The 17,588-nt window shown below is 50.7% G+C and overlaps 1 protein-coding gene across 2 annotated transcripts in view; it reads left to right on the top strand.

Annotated features, from left to right (window-relative positions):
- Positions 1 to 17,588, top strand: part of DIS3L2 (DIS3 like 3'-5' exoribonuclease 2) — a 179,123-nt gene that overhangs the window by 158,423 nt on the left and 3,112 nt on the right. For both annotated transcript variants that reach the window (XM_029960788.1, XM_018075032.1), the window contains 6 exons: positions 9,940 to 10,123; positions 11,287 to 11,373; positions 15,932 to 16,079; positions 16,197 to 16,327; positions 16,560 to 16,664; positions 17,341 to 17,442. In XM_029960788.1, coding sequence (XP_029816648.1) covers positions 9,940 to 10,123; positions 11,287 to 11,373; positions 15,932 to 16,079; positions 16,197 to 16,327; positions 16,560 to 16,664; positions 17,341 to 17,442 — 757 coding nt within the window. The remainder of the gene's footprint in view (positions 1 to 9,939; positions 10,124 to 11,286; positions 11,374 to 15,931; positions 16,080 to 16,196; positions 16,328 to 16,559; positions 16,665 to 17,340; positions 17,443 to 17,588) is intronic.

Here is a 17,588-nt window from a genome sequence, read left to right as displayed (position 1 = left end):
AACTGATGCTGATTGTATATTCAACAAACCCAATATGTTCATTCTCCTGATCATTGTTTTTCACTCATGGCTATGTCTGACTTTCCTTTAGCAGCATGTTTTTCTCACCTAATATTTAGTTTAAGATTGTAGGAGCTGGATATAAAACCTTCTGGGACGTTTTAATCTGCCAAGAGGCTGCTTGAAAACAGAAGTTATCCAGAGTATTTCAGTAGGGTATTTAGAAAACATCACCCCCAAATTCTGTGTCGCCCGTTTCCCTTTCATCTCCCTGCCAACTTCTATTGGTTGTTTTAACCCCGATCTGCTGTCAGTGTCCCCCATACCTTACTCCCCTCCCCTTAGGGTTTCCATGTCTTTGAAAGTCCTGGTAACCAGAAGGTTCATGTGTTGTGCTTTGCAATTGTTTCAGACCAAGAATAATACAGCCAGAGCCAGCTGGATCCCTCACTCAGTATTGATACAACTGTTCCCCTTAACCTGCCCACACTCAGTGCTACAACTGCAAATCTGAGGCTGAACCAGGGCAGTGCTGGGAACCCTGCTCTGTGGCCTTGCCTGGAAAGCAGCACCCCCAGCAGAGCATCCCACAACCAGGGAGCAGCTGCCTTTAGGTGTTGTCTGCTGGGGACCTCGTTAAGCTGAGTGTGTTTTTCTGACATGGATCTTCTCAGAACCACTGGTCCCAGTGGTCATTCTAATTCCCTTGATCTGTAGCCAACTTCTCCTGAGCATTCCTCCTCTAGCAAGGCCCTTGCTGAAGGCTGGCCAGTCTGGGTGTTTGCTTCTCCTGGAGGTCTCTTCCTATAAAGTCCAAACAACACTTGTGAGTGTGGTTAAGAACTGGAACAGGCACCCAGAGGGGCTGTAAGAAAGTTGACCTTGGAGATTGCTAGAACTCAACTGGAAAAGGCCAATCTGATCCAAACTTTGGTTATCCTGCATTGCTTGGACCAGAGACTTGCAGCAAAAGAGGATATTACTTAGCAAGTCACTGCCTGACTTGCACTTCATGAACATAAGGAGGTACATGTTGAGTTGTTGTACCACCAGTGCCTTTGGATGCCAGATTATTTAGATTACTTTCTATGGTTTTGGTATTTTAAACTTTTGTGGAATTATCTTTGTTGTTCATCTCTTCATGAGCTTCTGCAGGCCCCTGCTTGTTTGTCCCTGGGTCACATCCTGGTTGGTAGATGGATGCTCTCCCAGTCATTGACCGTCTCAGAATATGCTTCTAGTCTGGGATGTTCATCCATTATTCTTTATTTCCCCCTTGTCCATCAGATTGTCTCCTGCTTTGGAAATAAGCAACTCTTTAATGCCAGGTAAACTGGAAAAAAACATCCAAAGGCTGAAAGGAGAAACACACGCAGGGTGTGAATGTCTCCTCAGCAGGAATGTCTGGGAGAGCATTAGCTGATGGGGAATGTGAAAAAGGAAGGCTGGTTCTAGCAGTCTCTGACTCCCTATGGCACTATCAGTTCTCCGGGTGATTAACTGTTTGTTTCTCCCTTAATGAAAACTTATCTCAGATGGAACCACTGTAATAGAAAGCTCATGTTTTGAAGCAATCCCAAGTGTAGGTTAATATTTACAAGCTATCAGGTTCAGGTTTTATCTCTATCCCTGCCAGCACAGAGATAAAATCCTTTTAAAAATCGCTTTTGATCTTTCTGGTTCATGACATGGCTTTAGTAAGACACTTTGCATATGGAACAGGCAAATGTCTTAATGGAAATGTAAGTTTTTCTCATCCTTTCAGGGACTAGTAACAGATGAGGAGCCCCCCACATACCAGAGGCCATGGCTTTATAATGGAGCATAAGTGATGGACAGTATCTCTGCAGGATACTTGTGCTACGAAATGTCAGAATGTTATTTCTGCCTTGATGGCTTAAGATCATGTTTACCTAATGGACTTACATTTGCATTTTGCAGGTGTTGTGTTAATATTAATGTGTTGTCTGAATTGTTAATATTTCTTCACTTCAGTGTTACATTAATGAAGGCTGCAGGGGATGGAGAAAAGACCTGGCTAATTAATTAAATCGGCAAAAAGCATCTTTAACTTTGCATCATGCTGCCCTTTGCTTCCACCTAATGGGTCTTGGCATTTCTGGTCAGCAGCCACGTAGCACACGCTGCTGTATGGAGCACTCAGTGACGAGCTTCTAATTTTTCTGACCCATAAATCACTTGTATAAACTTCTAATGGTGAGGAAAAGTGCCTTTCATTCCAGCTTCCTCCTTTCAGTGGGAAATGCAGCCTGATAACAGGCAGTGCTGGCCTGATGTGTGGGGCCGGAGACTTTCCCGTCAGCAGAGGGGCTGTCTGCATTCATTCAGGAATTCTTTCCATTCCTCTCTTAGCCAGACTCTGGATGACATTAATATTATGTGTCTTGTCATAAGCTGTGCTTTCTGAGCCAGTGGTATATCAGACTGCACGTCTCAGGAATGTGGACTGCCAGTCTGGCTGGTTGTGAGGTGTCTTCCCCATCCCAAGGTTGTCTGCCCTGGGCTCAAAAATGTGATAGTCCTGAGAAAATTGTGGAGAATGCTGGAGCTGGGACTCAGGGAGCCTGCTGAAGTTGTGCCTCCATGTCCTGTGTGGCCCGGCACATGGGTGCAGGTCTAAACTTTCATCCCTGGCCCACAGCAGCTGAAGGTGCTGTTTTGGCACAAAGGGGCACTTCAGTGTCATGCCAGGAGTCTGAAGGTTGTTGCCAATTTGCATGAAAAGGAGCAGACTGCAGATATATTAACATTTAATGAAGAGGTGTAGCCCGCAGAGCCTGTGTCCTCTGCAACACTCACTCTTCAGTCCAGTGGTGTTTCCATTGCCATTTTGATCAAGATGGGATGGAGGGTGGTAGGGCAGGCAGGTGTTGACTTCCATACAAACCACAGATGAGGGTGAGGAGCTCCAGGCCAGGCAGGGTGCATTTTTCACCCACACAGCCGAGAGCCAAGAGGTGCTGAAGGCTCTGGGGCCGCTTGTGCTGTCCAGCACCCCGACGTCTGCCCTGACATCGTGCTGCCAGATCAGGGCAGCACTTTGATGTAACGGGGCTGCACAGTGGCGTCGATAATTTCAGAGGAACTCAGGCTGAGGTTTTTCTAGTGGTCTAAATCCCTGTGTGCAAACCAGTACATCAGGCTTTAGGCAATTAATTCCTAATCATGCCAAACGCCTTCAGGAGCCAGCTTCAATACTGAGAGCTTAAAATGGTTTTCCACCGTACCGCAGATAATTTGGGTAAAGCAAAGAGAGTGGTCTCATGGCATTTCCAGCCTCAAGGTGTGAGCGTGGTCTGTAAGTGACATTTGTATTCAGAGAACCCTCCCATGCATTTGTGTTGTAGTCATCTATTACTGGGAAGGCACCATAACAAATGAAAAGGGCATTCTTTATACCCCAGAAAGGGAGTTCATTAGAGGGAAAAGCCATTCTTGCTTAGTAAGAAATGAATCTAAAACTGCCTCAGAGCTGCTATTCTCATCAAGTTTCAGTGTTAGCAGTTTTAACCAAGAGCTAATTGAGCAATCTCAGAAAGTGGAGTAATTCCATTATTCAGCTATGCTTTGTACAAGGCTACTGCTAGTTGCGAGAGGAGCACAAATGACTTTCATCAAGCCAGGAACCACCAGCGTTCTTGCCTTTTACTACTTTTTCTTTCAGAAAAAAAGTAGGTCTTTTGGTCTTTTGGCAACTGTCATTGGCAACATGAGCTCCACACCAACATTGCAAGCCTCGTATGTAACACTGCAATCCAGTTTTTTTGGATAATGGGATTTGATTTTCAGAACTCTTCAAGCAGCAGTACTGCTCCAGAGTGGATGGCTGAAGATGCTCCTGTTTGTAGGTTAGGCAGAGTGTCACCAGGAAGGCAGTACACTGTTCTTGCAGAATTTTGCATGGAAAAGAGCCATTGCAAGTGCTGGTCCAGCTACTCGCCAAAGAGCATGATTCTGTCATTGGCTGCGCTCTCAGGAGATGCAGGATTAGGTAATGTTGCTTTTAGAAGAGCTTTTATAGAAACCTCTCAAGTTCCTTTGCTTCATGGAAGAGCTGTAATCAAAAATAAACGAACATGATTTAAAGAAAAGAAGAAAAAGTCGTACCACATCCAGCGTCTTTGGACTTAACACCCTGGAGAGGGTTTGTTGGTTGAACCGTGGTGCTGTTTCTTTACCACTTTCCTTCAGCTGCTGCTGTTGTTGGATGTGTCAGGACTGTTTGCAGCCCTTTTGTGGAAGGTGACTTTTCTCTGGGCAAATGCAGCAGGATTTAGAGTCCCATTCCCAGGAGGTGGCTGTAGATCTCCTGTTTATTATGAGAGTGTGCTGTAACTATAATCCCCTCCAAGCCAGCAGAGAGCAAAGGCTCTCAGCAGTGTACTGCCCTTAGCAAGGGGATATATATCCATCAGTGTCTTTAGAGCCCTCTCAGACACACACAAACACATCAGGGCTGCCTCCAGTGGCTCTGTTTGGTTCAAACACAAACCAAGTGTGATGCTTTCAAAGCTATACTGCCCTAACCCTGTTTGGACCCAGCGTGGAGCTGGACACTTGAGGCAGGCACATAGATATGGATTGAGAAACTAGAAGTCTTGACTGCAGGTTGAAGCACAAACCCATGCTGAACTGGGATGGTAAATCTATCCATAGATGGGAAGGAGTTTGAGCAGCAAAAGCTTTTTTCCCTGTGCTTTTTTCTCCTCCTGTGCAGGAGGGAGCACGTGCTGTGAGGGAGAGGCAAGATGGAGAGGAGCAGATGGGATTCTGTGATGGGTTAGGAGAAAGAAGTTTGGTAACCTTTACAGAAATGGGTGGTTACATTTGGCTCAAGTCTGAACTGCTGGAAAGATACTGGGGATTTACCTGGTGGCAGCTCACCCAGACGGAGGGACCGAGGGGAGCTCAGAGTCCAGATCAGAACAGTTCAGCTCTGTCCCTTTGGGAGCAGGTTTCCACAATGAGCTACACATGATAAAAAGACCAACTTCTTCAGCCTACCAAAAGCAAAAGACCCTGCCATAGGAGAGCTGCATGGTGTTTTGGGTTTGTCTCTCATACCTCAGCTGTGATAACTCTTCCAACACCTACATGCACCCATCAGTTACATCTTGCAGAGGGGATGGAAGTGAAGAAGGCAGCATGGGGGAAGAGCTGTGCTCATGTGTCCAGCCCCACCTCACTGCTGTTGGCTCTGAAGCCTGTGGGTCTGTTACACTGGTGGAACAGCAGATGTTTTAGTGACATTTCTCTTTAAGCTGCCTGCCTCCTTCCTGCACTTACTGGATTGCAAACAAAGTACTCCTTGTCTTTCCCTTTCAGCAAACCTTGCTTAGCTAATGTCGTTTGTCAAGTTAATCAGGGAGAGTGGGCACTTCGATGGCTGCTGTACAGCCTGGCTGTATTGCCATGGAGACAAGCAGCCAAATAGACATTTTACTTGCCCTACTTCGCTCTGCAGAGATTTGGCACAAGAAACCAGTATTTTATTTGCCATCAACCAACCAACTTGCTAAGGGTGTCGATATTTTTTCAAGGTTGCTATCAAGAGATTGGGAAGTGTCTGCCTAACCTTTTACAGAGCAAATGGTAATGCTGCTACTAAAGCAATTCCAGGATCTGAGTGTGTAGCTCCTTTTCCCATGTCCCATGGATGTTTGGCTCTGGCAGGAGCTGTCTGAGAGGAGTTACAGCCCAGTAGCTTGGGTTTGGGGCTGCCATTGAGATTACATCAGTCCTCTTCAGCTGGATGGTTTTATAGGTGGCTTTTTGCTTACAGTAGCTGTGACCATCATTTAGGACACTTTGAAAAGCACCAAGGCCTGCATTTAAGAGCACCTCAGGAACCTGAAATCTCCCCAGCAGTTGATGAGAGTTAGGGACTGGTATGCCTTGGTCATGTTTGAAACTCATCTCTGAGTGTAAACCATACACTCAGGTTAACCTCTTGCATAAGGCAGATTATGAATTTCACCCACATAACTCATAAGAAAAATCAGAGTATTGAAAGATCCAACAGGAGATGTACATGTTAGAGAGCTCATAAGCCATCCCATCACTCCCTCTCCTCCCTCTCGCATGTGCACATGTTAAATGATGCACTGAACAGATTTGGAAACGCTCCCTCCTGCAGCCTGGGTGAACAGGACAGCTGGGATCTGCAGGCACCTATGGGAGGGACAGCCACCTGCTGACCTCTAGCCCTGTCTGTGGGATGGCAGAGGAAACTTCACATCAGCACAGAAAGGGCAAAAGTTCAGATCAAATTGTTTATGAGATTTTATGGAGCCAGGAGCCAAGGATAGCTCAGCTAATCCAGAGGAAACTGTAGCGATGGTGTTAGAATGCGTTTCACATGGGATTCATTCAGTGCGTGTTCAGATGGACCAGTCTTTCTGTCTCCATTTTTTTAGCCATGAAATATTTTTCTTTACACTCCTGTCTGCCAGCTGTACTGAGCCAGACTCCAAGCTAGGCTGCTTCAAGAAAAAGGAAAAAAAAACCCCAAAACCAAAACCTCTTGTCATTTGACCTGCCGACAAGTTAGCAGGGCTTCAGCACAGCTCCCAGTAACATCAGCACCAGGCACTGGTGTGGATCCAGGCTGCTGCCAGCCTCTGCTCCCACTAGCCTCAGCATCCATTGCTTTTCTCCAAGCCACAGCATAGTGCTTGCTGAGTTGAAGACCTGATGAGGAGGTGAGCTAAAAGTGCAACTAAAAAGCCACATGGGGAGGGCAGAAAGGCAGCAGCTTTGCTGTGCCCTCCTCCTCCTCGGCACCTGAAGCCTTGCCAGCTTTGTGGGCTGTCCTAACCCCTGGCTCATCCTACTGAGTCACCAGCATCCTATGCAGGGTGAGCTCCTCTTGGGAATAAGGTTTTCCTTTTAGGTGCAATGAGACCACCACATTAAGCTGTTTGATGCAGATCTTGTCTCCTCATGTCCTGAGCCACAGACTCCATTGCTCTGCTGGGAAATGACGTGGCTTAACTCCAGGCACAGGTGCCAGCTCCTTCGCTGTCCCCAGCCTGTTTTCTCTGACCCTGGCAGGCTCTCACATGCTCTGGATTAGCCAGCTATGACTTGTGCCTTCTGGAAGCTGCTTTCCTCTCCCTGGGGACTAACTCCTGATGTTTAGAACAAATCTGGCTAGGAGTTACTATGGAGTAGCCCCACACTGTTCTTCCCTTTCAAGCTTGCAGGACTGCTGCAATGTCGGGAGCAGTTCTATGACCCCACAGTGATCCAGAGATGAGAAGGATCCTCTGTCTGTGCAGAGTGTTTTGGCATCAGCCCACAGGGCATTGCAGCCTTCTCAGAGCACTCTGGGTTCATTAACCTCAGCTGATACAAACAAACCCATCAGATCCTGGGGGTTTCTTTTCCCCCCAGGTACAGGGCAGTGTCCAGCCTTATCTGTGTTACCTGCTCCTTGAAAGCCCGAACTGCAGACGTGTCTCCCAAAGCCTGCCCCTGCCTTTGGGTGAGAGAGCAAGAGTACTTTTTCAGTTCTGAATATCTACAGTCACATCCTCCACACCCTGTCATGGATGCAAAGCTCCTGGGTGCTCCCCAGGATGGGATTTTGCAGAGTAAAGTGGATGATATGGGCTGTCAGTTTTACTTTAAGAGAAAAAACATCCCTGGCAGGAGCATGCTTAGGTATGAGCTTCCATTCAGTACTACCTACATCAGAACAAGGATATCTCCAGGAAATTGTAAAAGCCCAAGCCCCAGAGTGGTAAAACAAAATGCAGCACTTAATAATCAGGTGGCAACTGCATCCAGCCCAAAGTGTCGCTGGAGGTAAGAGATGAAGCTTCACACTCCAGTGCTCAACAGAAACAGGAATGGCAGGAGCTGCTTGAGCACTCACTTGCAGGTTTTGTCTCTGGGACATGTGATGAGCCCATTATATCTGTGCCAAAGAGGAGATTTTGTTCACAGTTGTTTATTGCTTAGTCCTTAAAAATGGGTTTGCATCTCACTCCATAGAGGCCACATTTCAAGGAACGGGCAGGGACTCCATAGCCAACCTTTGCCCATGCATGAATCTGTGTAGCTGGGGCTAGAGCTGGAAAAGTCTCCCTGTTTCATTTCACTAAAGCCCAAGGGAGGGAGAGGTGCTGCCTTTCACAGCCCACACTGTTTTTCGTGCTTCCCTGTGAGCTGGCTTGGGCAGAAAGGGCTTCTCAGGTGTGAGCGTGGGCTGGCACAGCCTCACACCTGTCCTCAGGCCACTGTTCCCACGTGCCTCTGGTGTGAGAGCTGGTGAGTCACCCACAGGAGATGGGGATGGCCATGCCATAACCCACTGGATGCCTCTGCCCCCCCCCCCAGGGTGCCCAGCACTGTCCTGCACCCCCCGGAGCCGGTGGCCATAGAGGGACCGAGGTTGCCATCTGCCGGCTCAGCTGCACAGGAGCATCAAAAGCCTGGCTCAGCCCTCTTGGAAGTGGTCCCTCAGGAGCGTGTCCTGATCCTGCTCAGGCCACCAGGCATTGCCCACACCTGACCCAGCCCTTGGCCTCTGGTAGCATCTCCCCGTGGGCAGGTGTTCCCAAGGACAGGGCGAGCAGCCCATTCCCATTTAGGCTGCGCTGCTCCCCCCGCCCACACTGCCCCTGTGCCAGGGTGTCTCTCCTGCCCTCCCTGTGGGGTCTGAAGTGTTGGCCTCTGGCACAAAACACTCTGGGAGAATCCACAAGGCTCTTAATAAGGGAGCTCCTTCCCATTAAAGACTAATATTTCTACTGCAGATTATCACTGTCAGGTACTTATTCCTTCTCTGGGCTTGTCTGTATTTCCTTTCCCTTTTGAGTTCTTGGCAAGTACTCCCAGGCTGAGAATGTGTTGCTGCTGTAGCAAGTACCCCAGGAGCACAGCACCCTGCACATCTCACCTGGCCAGTCTCACCAGCAGTGGCTGGTGCAGCTGGGAGCTGCAGGATTATTGGCTCCAACCCTGGTCCCCCAGCCAGCCCTGCAAAATCGCTGCTTTGCCTGCAGGAGGACAGGGCTGAGCCGGCATAATCAGGCACAGCTCGCTCAGGCATTGCTGGGAGGATGAGGTTACTTCTGTAAATCTATTATCTTTTTTGGCAATTAGCACCAGTTAGCAGCCCTGGGAATACATGCAGCAAATAGCAGGAAGCCCAGTTAAGCACATCTCTCTGCTTATCTAAGCCCAGGTAAACAAGTCTCCTGTGACACAGCCCTACAGCTGGTAGCACAACCCATAAATGCACCAAAGATGATCCCTAGTGCTGGGACTGCTTTCCTTAGTGGTGTGTAGTCCTTGAGGTTTACATTCAATGTGTGTGCATTCAGAGGTGGAAAGTCAGGACTCACCATTACCTGGATGCCAAAGGCAGCCCTGCTTGAGTGATGCCAGTGGCTTGCCCTGCCCAGGGACTGGCTGGGCTGTGCTGTGGGTGGAAGGCCGGCTTAGGGTAGGGCTTGGTGGCTGGGCCTGACCACACATGTGGAGCTCAGGATGGGGAGCAAGCAAGGCACTGTTTTCTCTGGCCCAGGAAGACAGAGATGTGTGTTTGTTTTTCATGCTATCTTTCGCACGGCGTTTGTTTTGCTTGTCAAGCGTTTCAGGAGATAAAATGACCTAAAGGGAGATTATTTTATCCTAATTTAAGCTGTCAATTTTTCACTGACTTCTGCTTGTCTGTGCTAGCAGGGCAGCTTACTCAGAGTCTCTGGGGAAACCTCAGCTAGAAAGTGAGAATTTGGGGGGGATTTGCTGCAGTCTCACATCTAATCTGTGCTTATGACAGCAACTACAAGCTGCTCCCCTGTCCCCCTGTGTCCCCCTGTGTTAATTCCCATCACTGTGGACTGGCTTGGCTTGCCAGGGGACTCCCCTCTCTAACTGGGGCCTGGGGTTGTTTCCCTCATGCTGCAGGCTGGTGGAAGAGTTCATGCTGCTGGCGAACATGGCCGTGGCCCATCGGATCTACCACTTCTTCCCCGAGCAGGCCTTCCTTCGCCGCCACCCCCCACCCCAAACCAAGCTGCTGAAAGACCTCATGGACTTTTGCAACCAAGTCGGCCTTGACATCGACTTCAGCAGTGCAGGGACCCTGCAGGTGAGTGCACTGGCCTGGCGGGCAGCAGGGCAGTGGGGGCAGAGGGGGGCAGCTACATGATGGCATGTTTGTGGCAGCATGTGGTTTATTCCCTGTCCCTCTCTGCCCAAGCAAAACTGACAGCTATTCCATGCCAAAACAAAACACCTCCCTCATTCACTATTGCCTTGGTCTACCATGTTGTGCACAGAGGTTAGAACAGGGTAGGAAGGACCTTGCAGGTGACCCCAGCGCTGCCCTCCCTGCAATAGGAAGGATGTTTCAGTGCAGGAGCACTCACTGGGACACCCATATTTCCTTCTCTGCCTTCTCTAGCTAGGTCTTGAGCAGGGAATTTGCTCCATACTGCAAGGAAAGTAACTGTGCAAGGGGGTGTTTCTGTCTGGGCTGCTGTAGGTCTCAGGGAGGGCTGGGTGGGGAGCAGGGTGACTGCAAAGGACTGGAGAGCGGTTCTGGGAAAGGTCAGATGCAGCCAGTGCAAGAGCTATCCGACCACTCCTCTGCTGAGCATGTCCTGAGGCTGAACTCCAGCTGAACAGTGCAGCACAGGTTCCAGGATTTTCTTTACTCGCAGCAACTGGACTGTGGATAATCCTCTGTTAATCCCATCCCCACTGGCCTCCTGCACACCCCTCTGTCAGCTGGGACTGCTTTCCCCGCTTGCTGGCTGTGCCCAGGCTATGTCAGCAGACACGGGGTTGCTCACTCAGCTCCTCTCCCTGCACTTTGAACCCTCCAGCCCTTCCTCACTGCTAGCCCCAGCCAGTGACCTCCCATATCCACATCTCCCAAGAGTCCCATTAGTCCATGTGCTGAAGCTCTCAGTAGCTGGATGGGAGCCAGGCACAGGTCAGGAGAGGGTTTATGGGCTCTCTTGCACACTGCACAACTGGAGACAGAGCCAGCAGTCCCTGTGCCCTGGGTGCTCCCTGCCGTTGAGCCCAGGAGGTGGGTCAGTACTCAGGACTATGTGTGCAGTCCTGACAGGGCTGCTGGGACCACAGCAAAGCCCAGTTTTATGTGCACCTTTTGCTTATAAGGGGAATTGCAGGAAAAGGAGGACTTTGGCTTTGACAAGCTGCTGTTTGCTCCAGTAAGGTCTGCCTGGGTCACTCTACCACCATAACATGCCAATACTGAATGCTCTCTCTTTTCTCCTTCAGAAAAGCCTAAATGAAATATTTGGTGTTGACAAATATTCCAGAGCAAGGAAAGAAGTGCTGACCTACATGTTCTCCAGGCCCATGCAGGTGAGAACAGCATTGGACACGTCTGGCTGTAGCTGTAGCTTTCTGCCGTGGCTCTGTCTTCAATCCTCGCCCCTTCTGCATTACTGAGCTGGTTGTTCCACACAGGGAGAGTGAATGAACACTGAATATGGTGCTCTGGGGCTGCCAGCAGCTTCCCCCAGTGCTTCCAGCACTGTGTAGCTGGCAGTGGGAGTATCCCCTGGGCAACAGAGCTTCACTGGATGTCAGGGTCGGGCTGAGTCTTTCCTCATCCTCCATAGTGTCCCTGTTGGGACATCCTGTGTTTGGATATTTCATTCTTGAAGCTACATGTGGGGTGCCAGCAGACTCACAAGGATCCAGCCTGCTCTGTGAAGAGCTGGTCGTGGGCTCCAGGGTTCATGTTTGTGCCATTTCTTCACACCATGGTATCCCAACTGGTCCAAAGAAGGAATCAAGAGTGAGGATGATGTAGGGGTGTGGAACTGGCCATAAGCACAGTCTGGTATCTGCTCTGATTCCAGAATCAGGGAAATTCTGGAAAACCTTTGGTCTCCCTCCAGCCCAAGTGGCTTTCTGTGACAGTCACTGCAATGGAGGCTTGTGCTGCTGACACCAGTTGTCATGTTTGGTGCATCTGCAGCTCAGGACACTTATTTGGGTGTTTATCAACATCAAAAAAAGTTTTTGTGAATCATCAGCTGCACTTGCAGCTGGGCATAGCACAGCCTGTTTTTAGGGAAGTCCTACCCCACAGGGAGAAGGGGCATGTTCCGGAAATGGTCTCTCTGCTGTGGCCTGCTTATCACTGCAGGAATGAATCATCTTCCCAACATCACTCATTTGACTGTCACTCTTCTAATTAGCTTATTTGCTTCATTTACTCATTAGCAGTTGCCTGAAGTCCTGCTGTGCTTCAGGGACTTAATGCTTTCTTCCAACTGGGATTGGGGTCTGAAGCTGTTTTGTAAATCACCCCCCTCATCTATGTGCCCAGCTCAGGAGTGCTGCTTTGTAAAGAGGGGGGAGTGTCCTCTGGAGCTGACTGTGTTGTCCCAGAACCCATGGCCTGCTTTGGGTTATTCTGGTCCTTTCTGTTACATCTTTCTTTTCTGGTGGAAGGTGCACTGGTGATATGCATTCCTTGGAGTCCCTCTCTGGTCCTGCTGACTGGCACAAGCCTAGGCTTTGCCAGTAGAAGCACGTGGAGTAAGCCTGGCTATTGACCAGGATGGATGAGCAAGGAGAATGCAACTTTGTTCTGCAGTGGCACCAAGGAGGAGATGGGCTTTTGGGGACCCACTGACTTGCTGAGATTTTGCCTCTGTGGTCTCCTGAGACTTTGGTTGGAGAAGTGGTGGGTGTGCTCTGATATACCTCACAGTGGCGCTTGTTAAGATTTAGCCCTGTGAATACATGTTAGCTCTGTATGTGAAAGAGATATCAAGGTTTTGGGGATGAAGTCTTTTACAGAGTAGATACCTGACAGACAGTTTGGGAAAGAAGAAAGAAGCACTTAAAGGAAATATTCCATGAGACTTGATTTTGGCAGGAATTAGACTCATTTTGTCATCAGAAGATCAAGGTGCCCATCAGTTCAGGTCCACTCATACCTGGCAAACCTGCTGCCAGGCACACTCCCATAATAGGCAAAACCCTGTTTACAGCTGAGCCTGTTGGCCCTGCAGGGCTGCCTGTGTCTGGATGGTAAGCAGCATTCCCATCTGCTGGCACTCCCCAGAAGGGGGCTACTCCTGTGTGTGATGGGGTGCTGTCATTATTGGAAGTGGTGCATGAACCAGAAGAAGCAGAAATCAGTCTCAATCCTGGGGTATGCTTATGCAATTTAGTTTGTAAATGGAGTTTTGGGCTTGCCCAAAGCCATCGGCCAGGTGAGCAGATGCTGCCCTCCTGTCTTCAGGGCAGCTTTCCAATCCAGCCCAGTGTGTGCTTACAGCAGTGGATCCACATGACCTCCAGTCCTTAGGGAAGGACCATGGCACTGCGGTGGTCTCTCTTCTCTGACCACACTCGTTGTGGGGTGGACTTGCAGCTCCCCAAAATCCCGAGCAGTTCAGATTCCCACCGTTGTTCCTACTGCTCAATGCAGAGGACAGGTAGTTTAAAGCCATGTCAGAATCCTTTGGAAAGGGCAGACAGCTTCCGGGAGGAAGGAGCTTTCCCTGGGACTAGTATTTTTTGCTGTCTGCCACCAGTATTAGAGCAGATGGAAGAATCAGTCCCATCCTGCTGGATGTCACGGTCCCTCATGGGGTAGAGGACAGATTTGAGTGTTGGCAGCTGTGGAGCACAGCCACATGGGGGCCCGGGACAGTGTCGAGGGCTGGGCCGTGGCTCTGACAGATGGTGTGGCGAGACCGTCTGGTCAGGGCACTGAGTCGTCACCTGTATCCCTGCACATGTCTCAGCTCCCAGTGATAAAGCTGGTGTTTCAGGGACAAGGCTGCAGCTAAATCAGCCCAAGCAACCTGTCCATAGGTTTAACCCCTCGTTGTGCCAAGCTTGTGTCTTCCATCTTCACTGCATGCTGGTGGTCAAAGCATCAGCCTCTTGAAGGAGGAGGGAGATGGGAAGCAACTGGTAATGTGTGTGTCTGGGTGAGCGCCTGGATTGCCATGCCAGGAGCCTTGTAACAGATGAAGGAGCAGCGACATACCATTTTTCAGGAGCTCAGTCACTCGGGGATTCAATCTGTCCGTGAGAGCAAAGCTGCCCCTGGTTGGCTGGGGCTAATTTATTTCCAGGCTTCTGGCAGTTCTCCAGGGATTGCAGCAAACCCTGGGGATTTGAGACCACTTGTGAGTCAAATTTGTTAATAAGAAAGCATCTGCTTTATGCCAGGCTAGTGACACTGGGTAGTGTGGTCATGGTGGTGAGGACAGGTATCAGATATGGCTTGGACTGGGCTCCCTGCAGTGTGTCACCCTGCTACAGCGCAAAGGAGTATTTTTGCTGTGATACCCAAGCTGATACCAACGTCAGTGAGTCAAGAGCTGCCAAAAGGGTGTCCAGAATGGTGCTGGACCCTGCAGTAGCCTGGTTTGGCCAGCGCATCCATCAAGATGAAGTGCCCCAGACAACAGCAAACAGCACAGGACCTTCAGCATCTTTTCTAACTTGAAACAAGGCAGAGCATAGCTTGAAACACTGCTGGGCATAGGGCAGGGATGGACCCTTCCCAGGGGAAGGGAAAATCCCTATAGCAGGGATTTTGTCTGGTGCTCTGCTTTCTACCTGCCTGGCATTGTAAAGACCTTCCTCCCTTCTGCCCAGAAGCTTGGCACAAGTGCCTGTAAATCCCCTGAGATTTCATGCTGTCTGTCTGCACAAGGGCACTCATCTTCTCCCGCAGCAGCTTCCAGTGCTTGGCGTCTCTCCCTGCCCAACAGAGCCTCGTTCGGTGGGAGCCGAGCTAATTGAGTGGAGACCATACTTTGTAGAGTCCATCAGAAACAATTTAATTCTGGGTTGTGGAAATTGGCAGCCACCACAGCTCCTATCCCAGCTCTTGGGTCTCATAATAAGGCCAGGACTGATGCTGCTTTTTTTAACCTGCTCTATTTACTTACCCGGATCAGTGCGTTGCTGCTCAGCAGGAGCTGGCTGTGCTGCTGGGCTGGAGAGCGGAGGATACAGCTGCCCAAACTGAGGATCCCAGGACAGCTCTGTAATCAGAGCTGGCTACTCCTGTTTTTTTTAAATCACTTGCTCTTATTTTTAAATGGGTTCATTCAATCGCCACTGTGCCGTGACCCCGCCGCAACCCCCCTGACCTGCACAGCCTCCCCTCCCCGCCTGGGCTCGGCCCCCATTGTTTTCCCAGTCCTGAGAGCTGGTGTTTCACAGATGTAAAAATAAAAGCTGTAACATGTGGGATAACAGGGATGACACAGGAGAGGTTCCTGCTGAAGAGACTTCTGGGCAACACGGTGCTGCTGTCGCCTTGGTGTTGGTTTAGATGGGCAGTCCATCCGCTCTGCTTCCCAGCTGTCATGGTGGGATGGAGCAGCAGGGATCACAGCAGGGCTGTCTCTTCCTTGGTGAATGGAGGAGCCACTTATCCCAGCTCACAGTGCTCTCCAGGTAGGCACTTGGAGAGCCTGCAGACAGACCCAGAACCAAAGAGCCTTGCACAGGAGCCACTCTGCAAGGCTCCTTGTTGGGAAAGCATCCAAGGTGGGCATGGAACAAGCTGGGCTCTCCCCTGGAAGATGGGAGGATGGCTAATGAGCCTCAGGGCCTGAACAGAAGCAGGAGAATGCTTAAACCCATGTGTGATGTGAAAGTTCATGCAGTCCTTGAGCCAGGCAGGGTCAGCTGGCAGCCAGCAGCTCCCTGCAGTGGCTTTGCACCTTTTGCTCAGTTTCTGCAGCATCCACCTTGTCCCTGCACAGCCCAAACTGAGCAGCCAATGAAGGGCCATCAGCACACAGGATGTCATTAGAAGGACCATTGGCTGCTGGAGCTCTTGTCGCGCAGACCCAGACCCCTCCAGCCTCATGTGGGGTCCTGCCACCATCCTTGCTCACACCCTTCCCTCGTTTCTCCCCCCTTTCAGATGGCTCTCTACTTCTGCACTGGTGTCGTGAAGGACGAGACCCTCTTTCGCCACTACGCCCTGAACGTGCCCTTCTACACCCACTTCACCTCCCCCATCCGCCGCTACGCCGACATCATCGTGCACCGGCTCCTCTCCGCCTCGCTCGGTGGGTGTGCCCGGCCGCTCCTGGGGCTGGCCTGGGCACCTGGGGCCAGGGTGCCATGGCATGGCTCTGTAGCAGGGGGGAGCATGGGCATGTCATTGTCACTTGTCCCCTCTGCAGGTGCCAGCTCCCCCATCAAGATGGAGAAAGAGGACATCCAGAGACAGGCAGATCACTGCAATGACCGGAAGATGGCTTCCAAGAGGGTGCAGGAGCTCAGCGGTGACCTCTTCTTCTCCATCTTCGTCAGGGTAAGCGCCAAGACTGTCTTCCCTCAAGGCATCTCTGGATTTCCTGAAGGCTCAGCCTAGGTGCTGCCAGGTGGGGGGCTGTGGCTGCCCACTTGGCGTCAGGAAAGGCAAAACAGTGAGGGGACACACTCAGCAACCACCACTGTCAGATTCCAGGACCTGGAGACACTGGCTCCCCTTGGGGATGGCTGGATGAGGGCTGCTGTGTAGTGACAACCCTGTCTCTTGACAGGAATGTGGTCCTCTGGAGTCAGAAGCCATGGTGATGGGTGTCCTGAGCAAGGCCTTTGATGTCCTTGTGCTGAAGTTTGGAATCCAGAAGCGTATCTACTGCAATGTAAGTACCTCACCAGTCTGAGACAGTGCCAGCACTGCCTCACCAGAGATGGCTGCAGCAGCCTGGGGCCGCTGGAGGCAGTGGCTGTCCTGGTACCCTTTTGTGGCACCCTGCAACCAGCAGAGCTGTGCCCAAGCCAGGCCATCCAGAGGGGAGTGAGCCTTCATGGGGTTTCCACTCCACCCCTCAGCCCGGGCAGATGCGAGGGACTGAGGGTCTGGATCAGCCCAGGCTCTGAGGACCAGCTTCTCCCTGTGACGTGCTGGCTAATCTAGCCTAATCTAGGGAATAAAGCCAGATTCAGGGGAACAGAGATGAGCATGGATCTGAAGCGAGGGCAGGGAGCGAGGCTTGGTTTTCATTTCATTTAATCAGGTGGTTTATCTGGGGCTGTGACAGCAGTGCAGGGCCAGCACCTGCGGTTGGTGACAGCATCCTCTCTTAATAACCTGGTTATATGGCTGGCAGTGACATCTTTAAAGAGGACATAGAGTGTGATATATGGGCTGATGGTGTATCACAGCAGCCTCTGATTTACGTGCTAGGCTCAGGCTCACAGGCTGCATCTCGGTTGTTAAAGAGCGTACTGGGCAGAGCAGCATCAGCCCCATCCACAGGCAAAGTGAAGGAGGAGAGTTGAGTAGAGGGATGTTCCCAATATTCTTCCTGCCTGCAGGCGCTGCCCTTGCTGGACTTCCGCTTCCAGAAGGTGGGGAAGAAGCCAGAGCTGACACTCATGTGGGAACCAGAGGAGTTGGAGGAGGAATCTGTGCACCAGGTAAAACCCCCACAGCATGGGACAGGCTCAACACCATGAAGGTGGCATGGAGGCTGTGTGCAATGCCCACCTGTGATGTCTGTAAGGACAGGTCTGGGAGGCAGGACTGCCTCACTGGTTGTCGGGTCCTCCTGTCTCTCTGTGTC

Source organism: Manacus vitellinus, unplaced genomic scaffold, assembly GCF_001715985.3.
Source record: "Manacus vitellinus isolate BGI_N305 unplaced genomic scaffold, ASM171598v3 scaffold_29_pilon, whole genome shotgun sequence".
NCBI classification, from domain to species: Eukaryota; Metazoa; Chordata; class Aves; order Passeriformes; family Pipridae; genus Manacus; species Manacus vitellinus.
The sequence above is the reverse complement of the archived record's forward strand: the minus strand, read 5'-3'. Positions and strand labels throughout refer to the sequence as shown.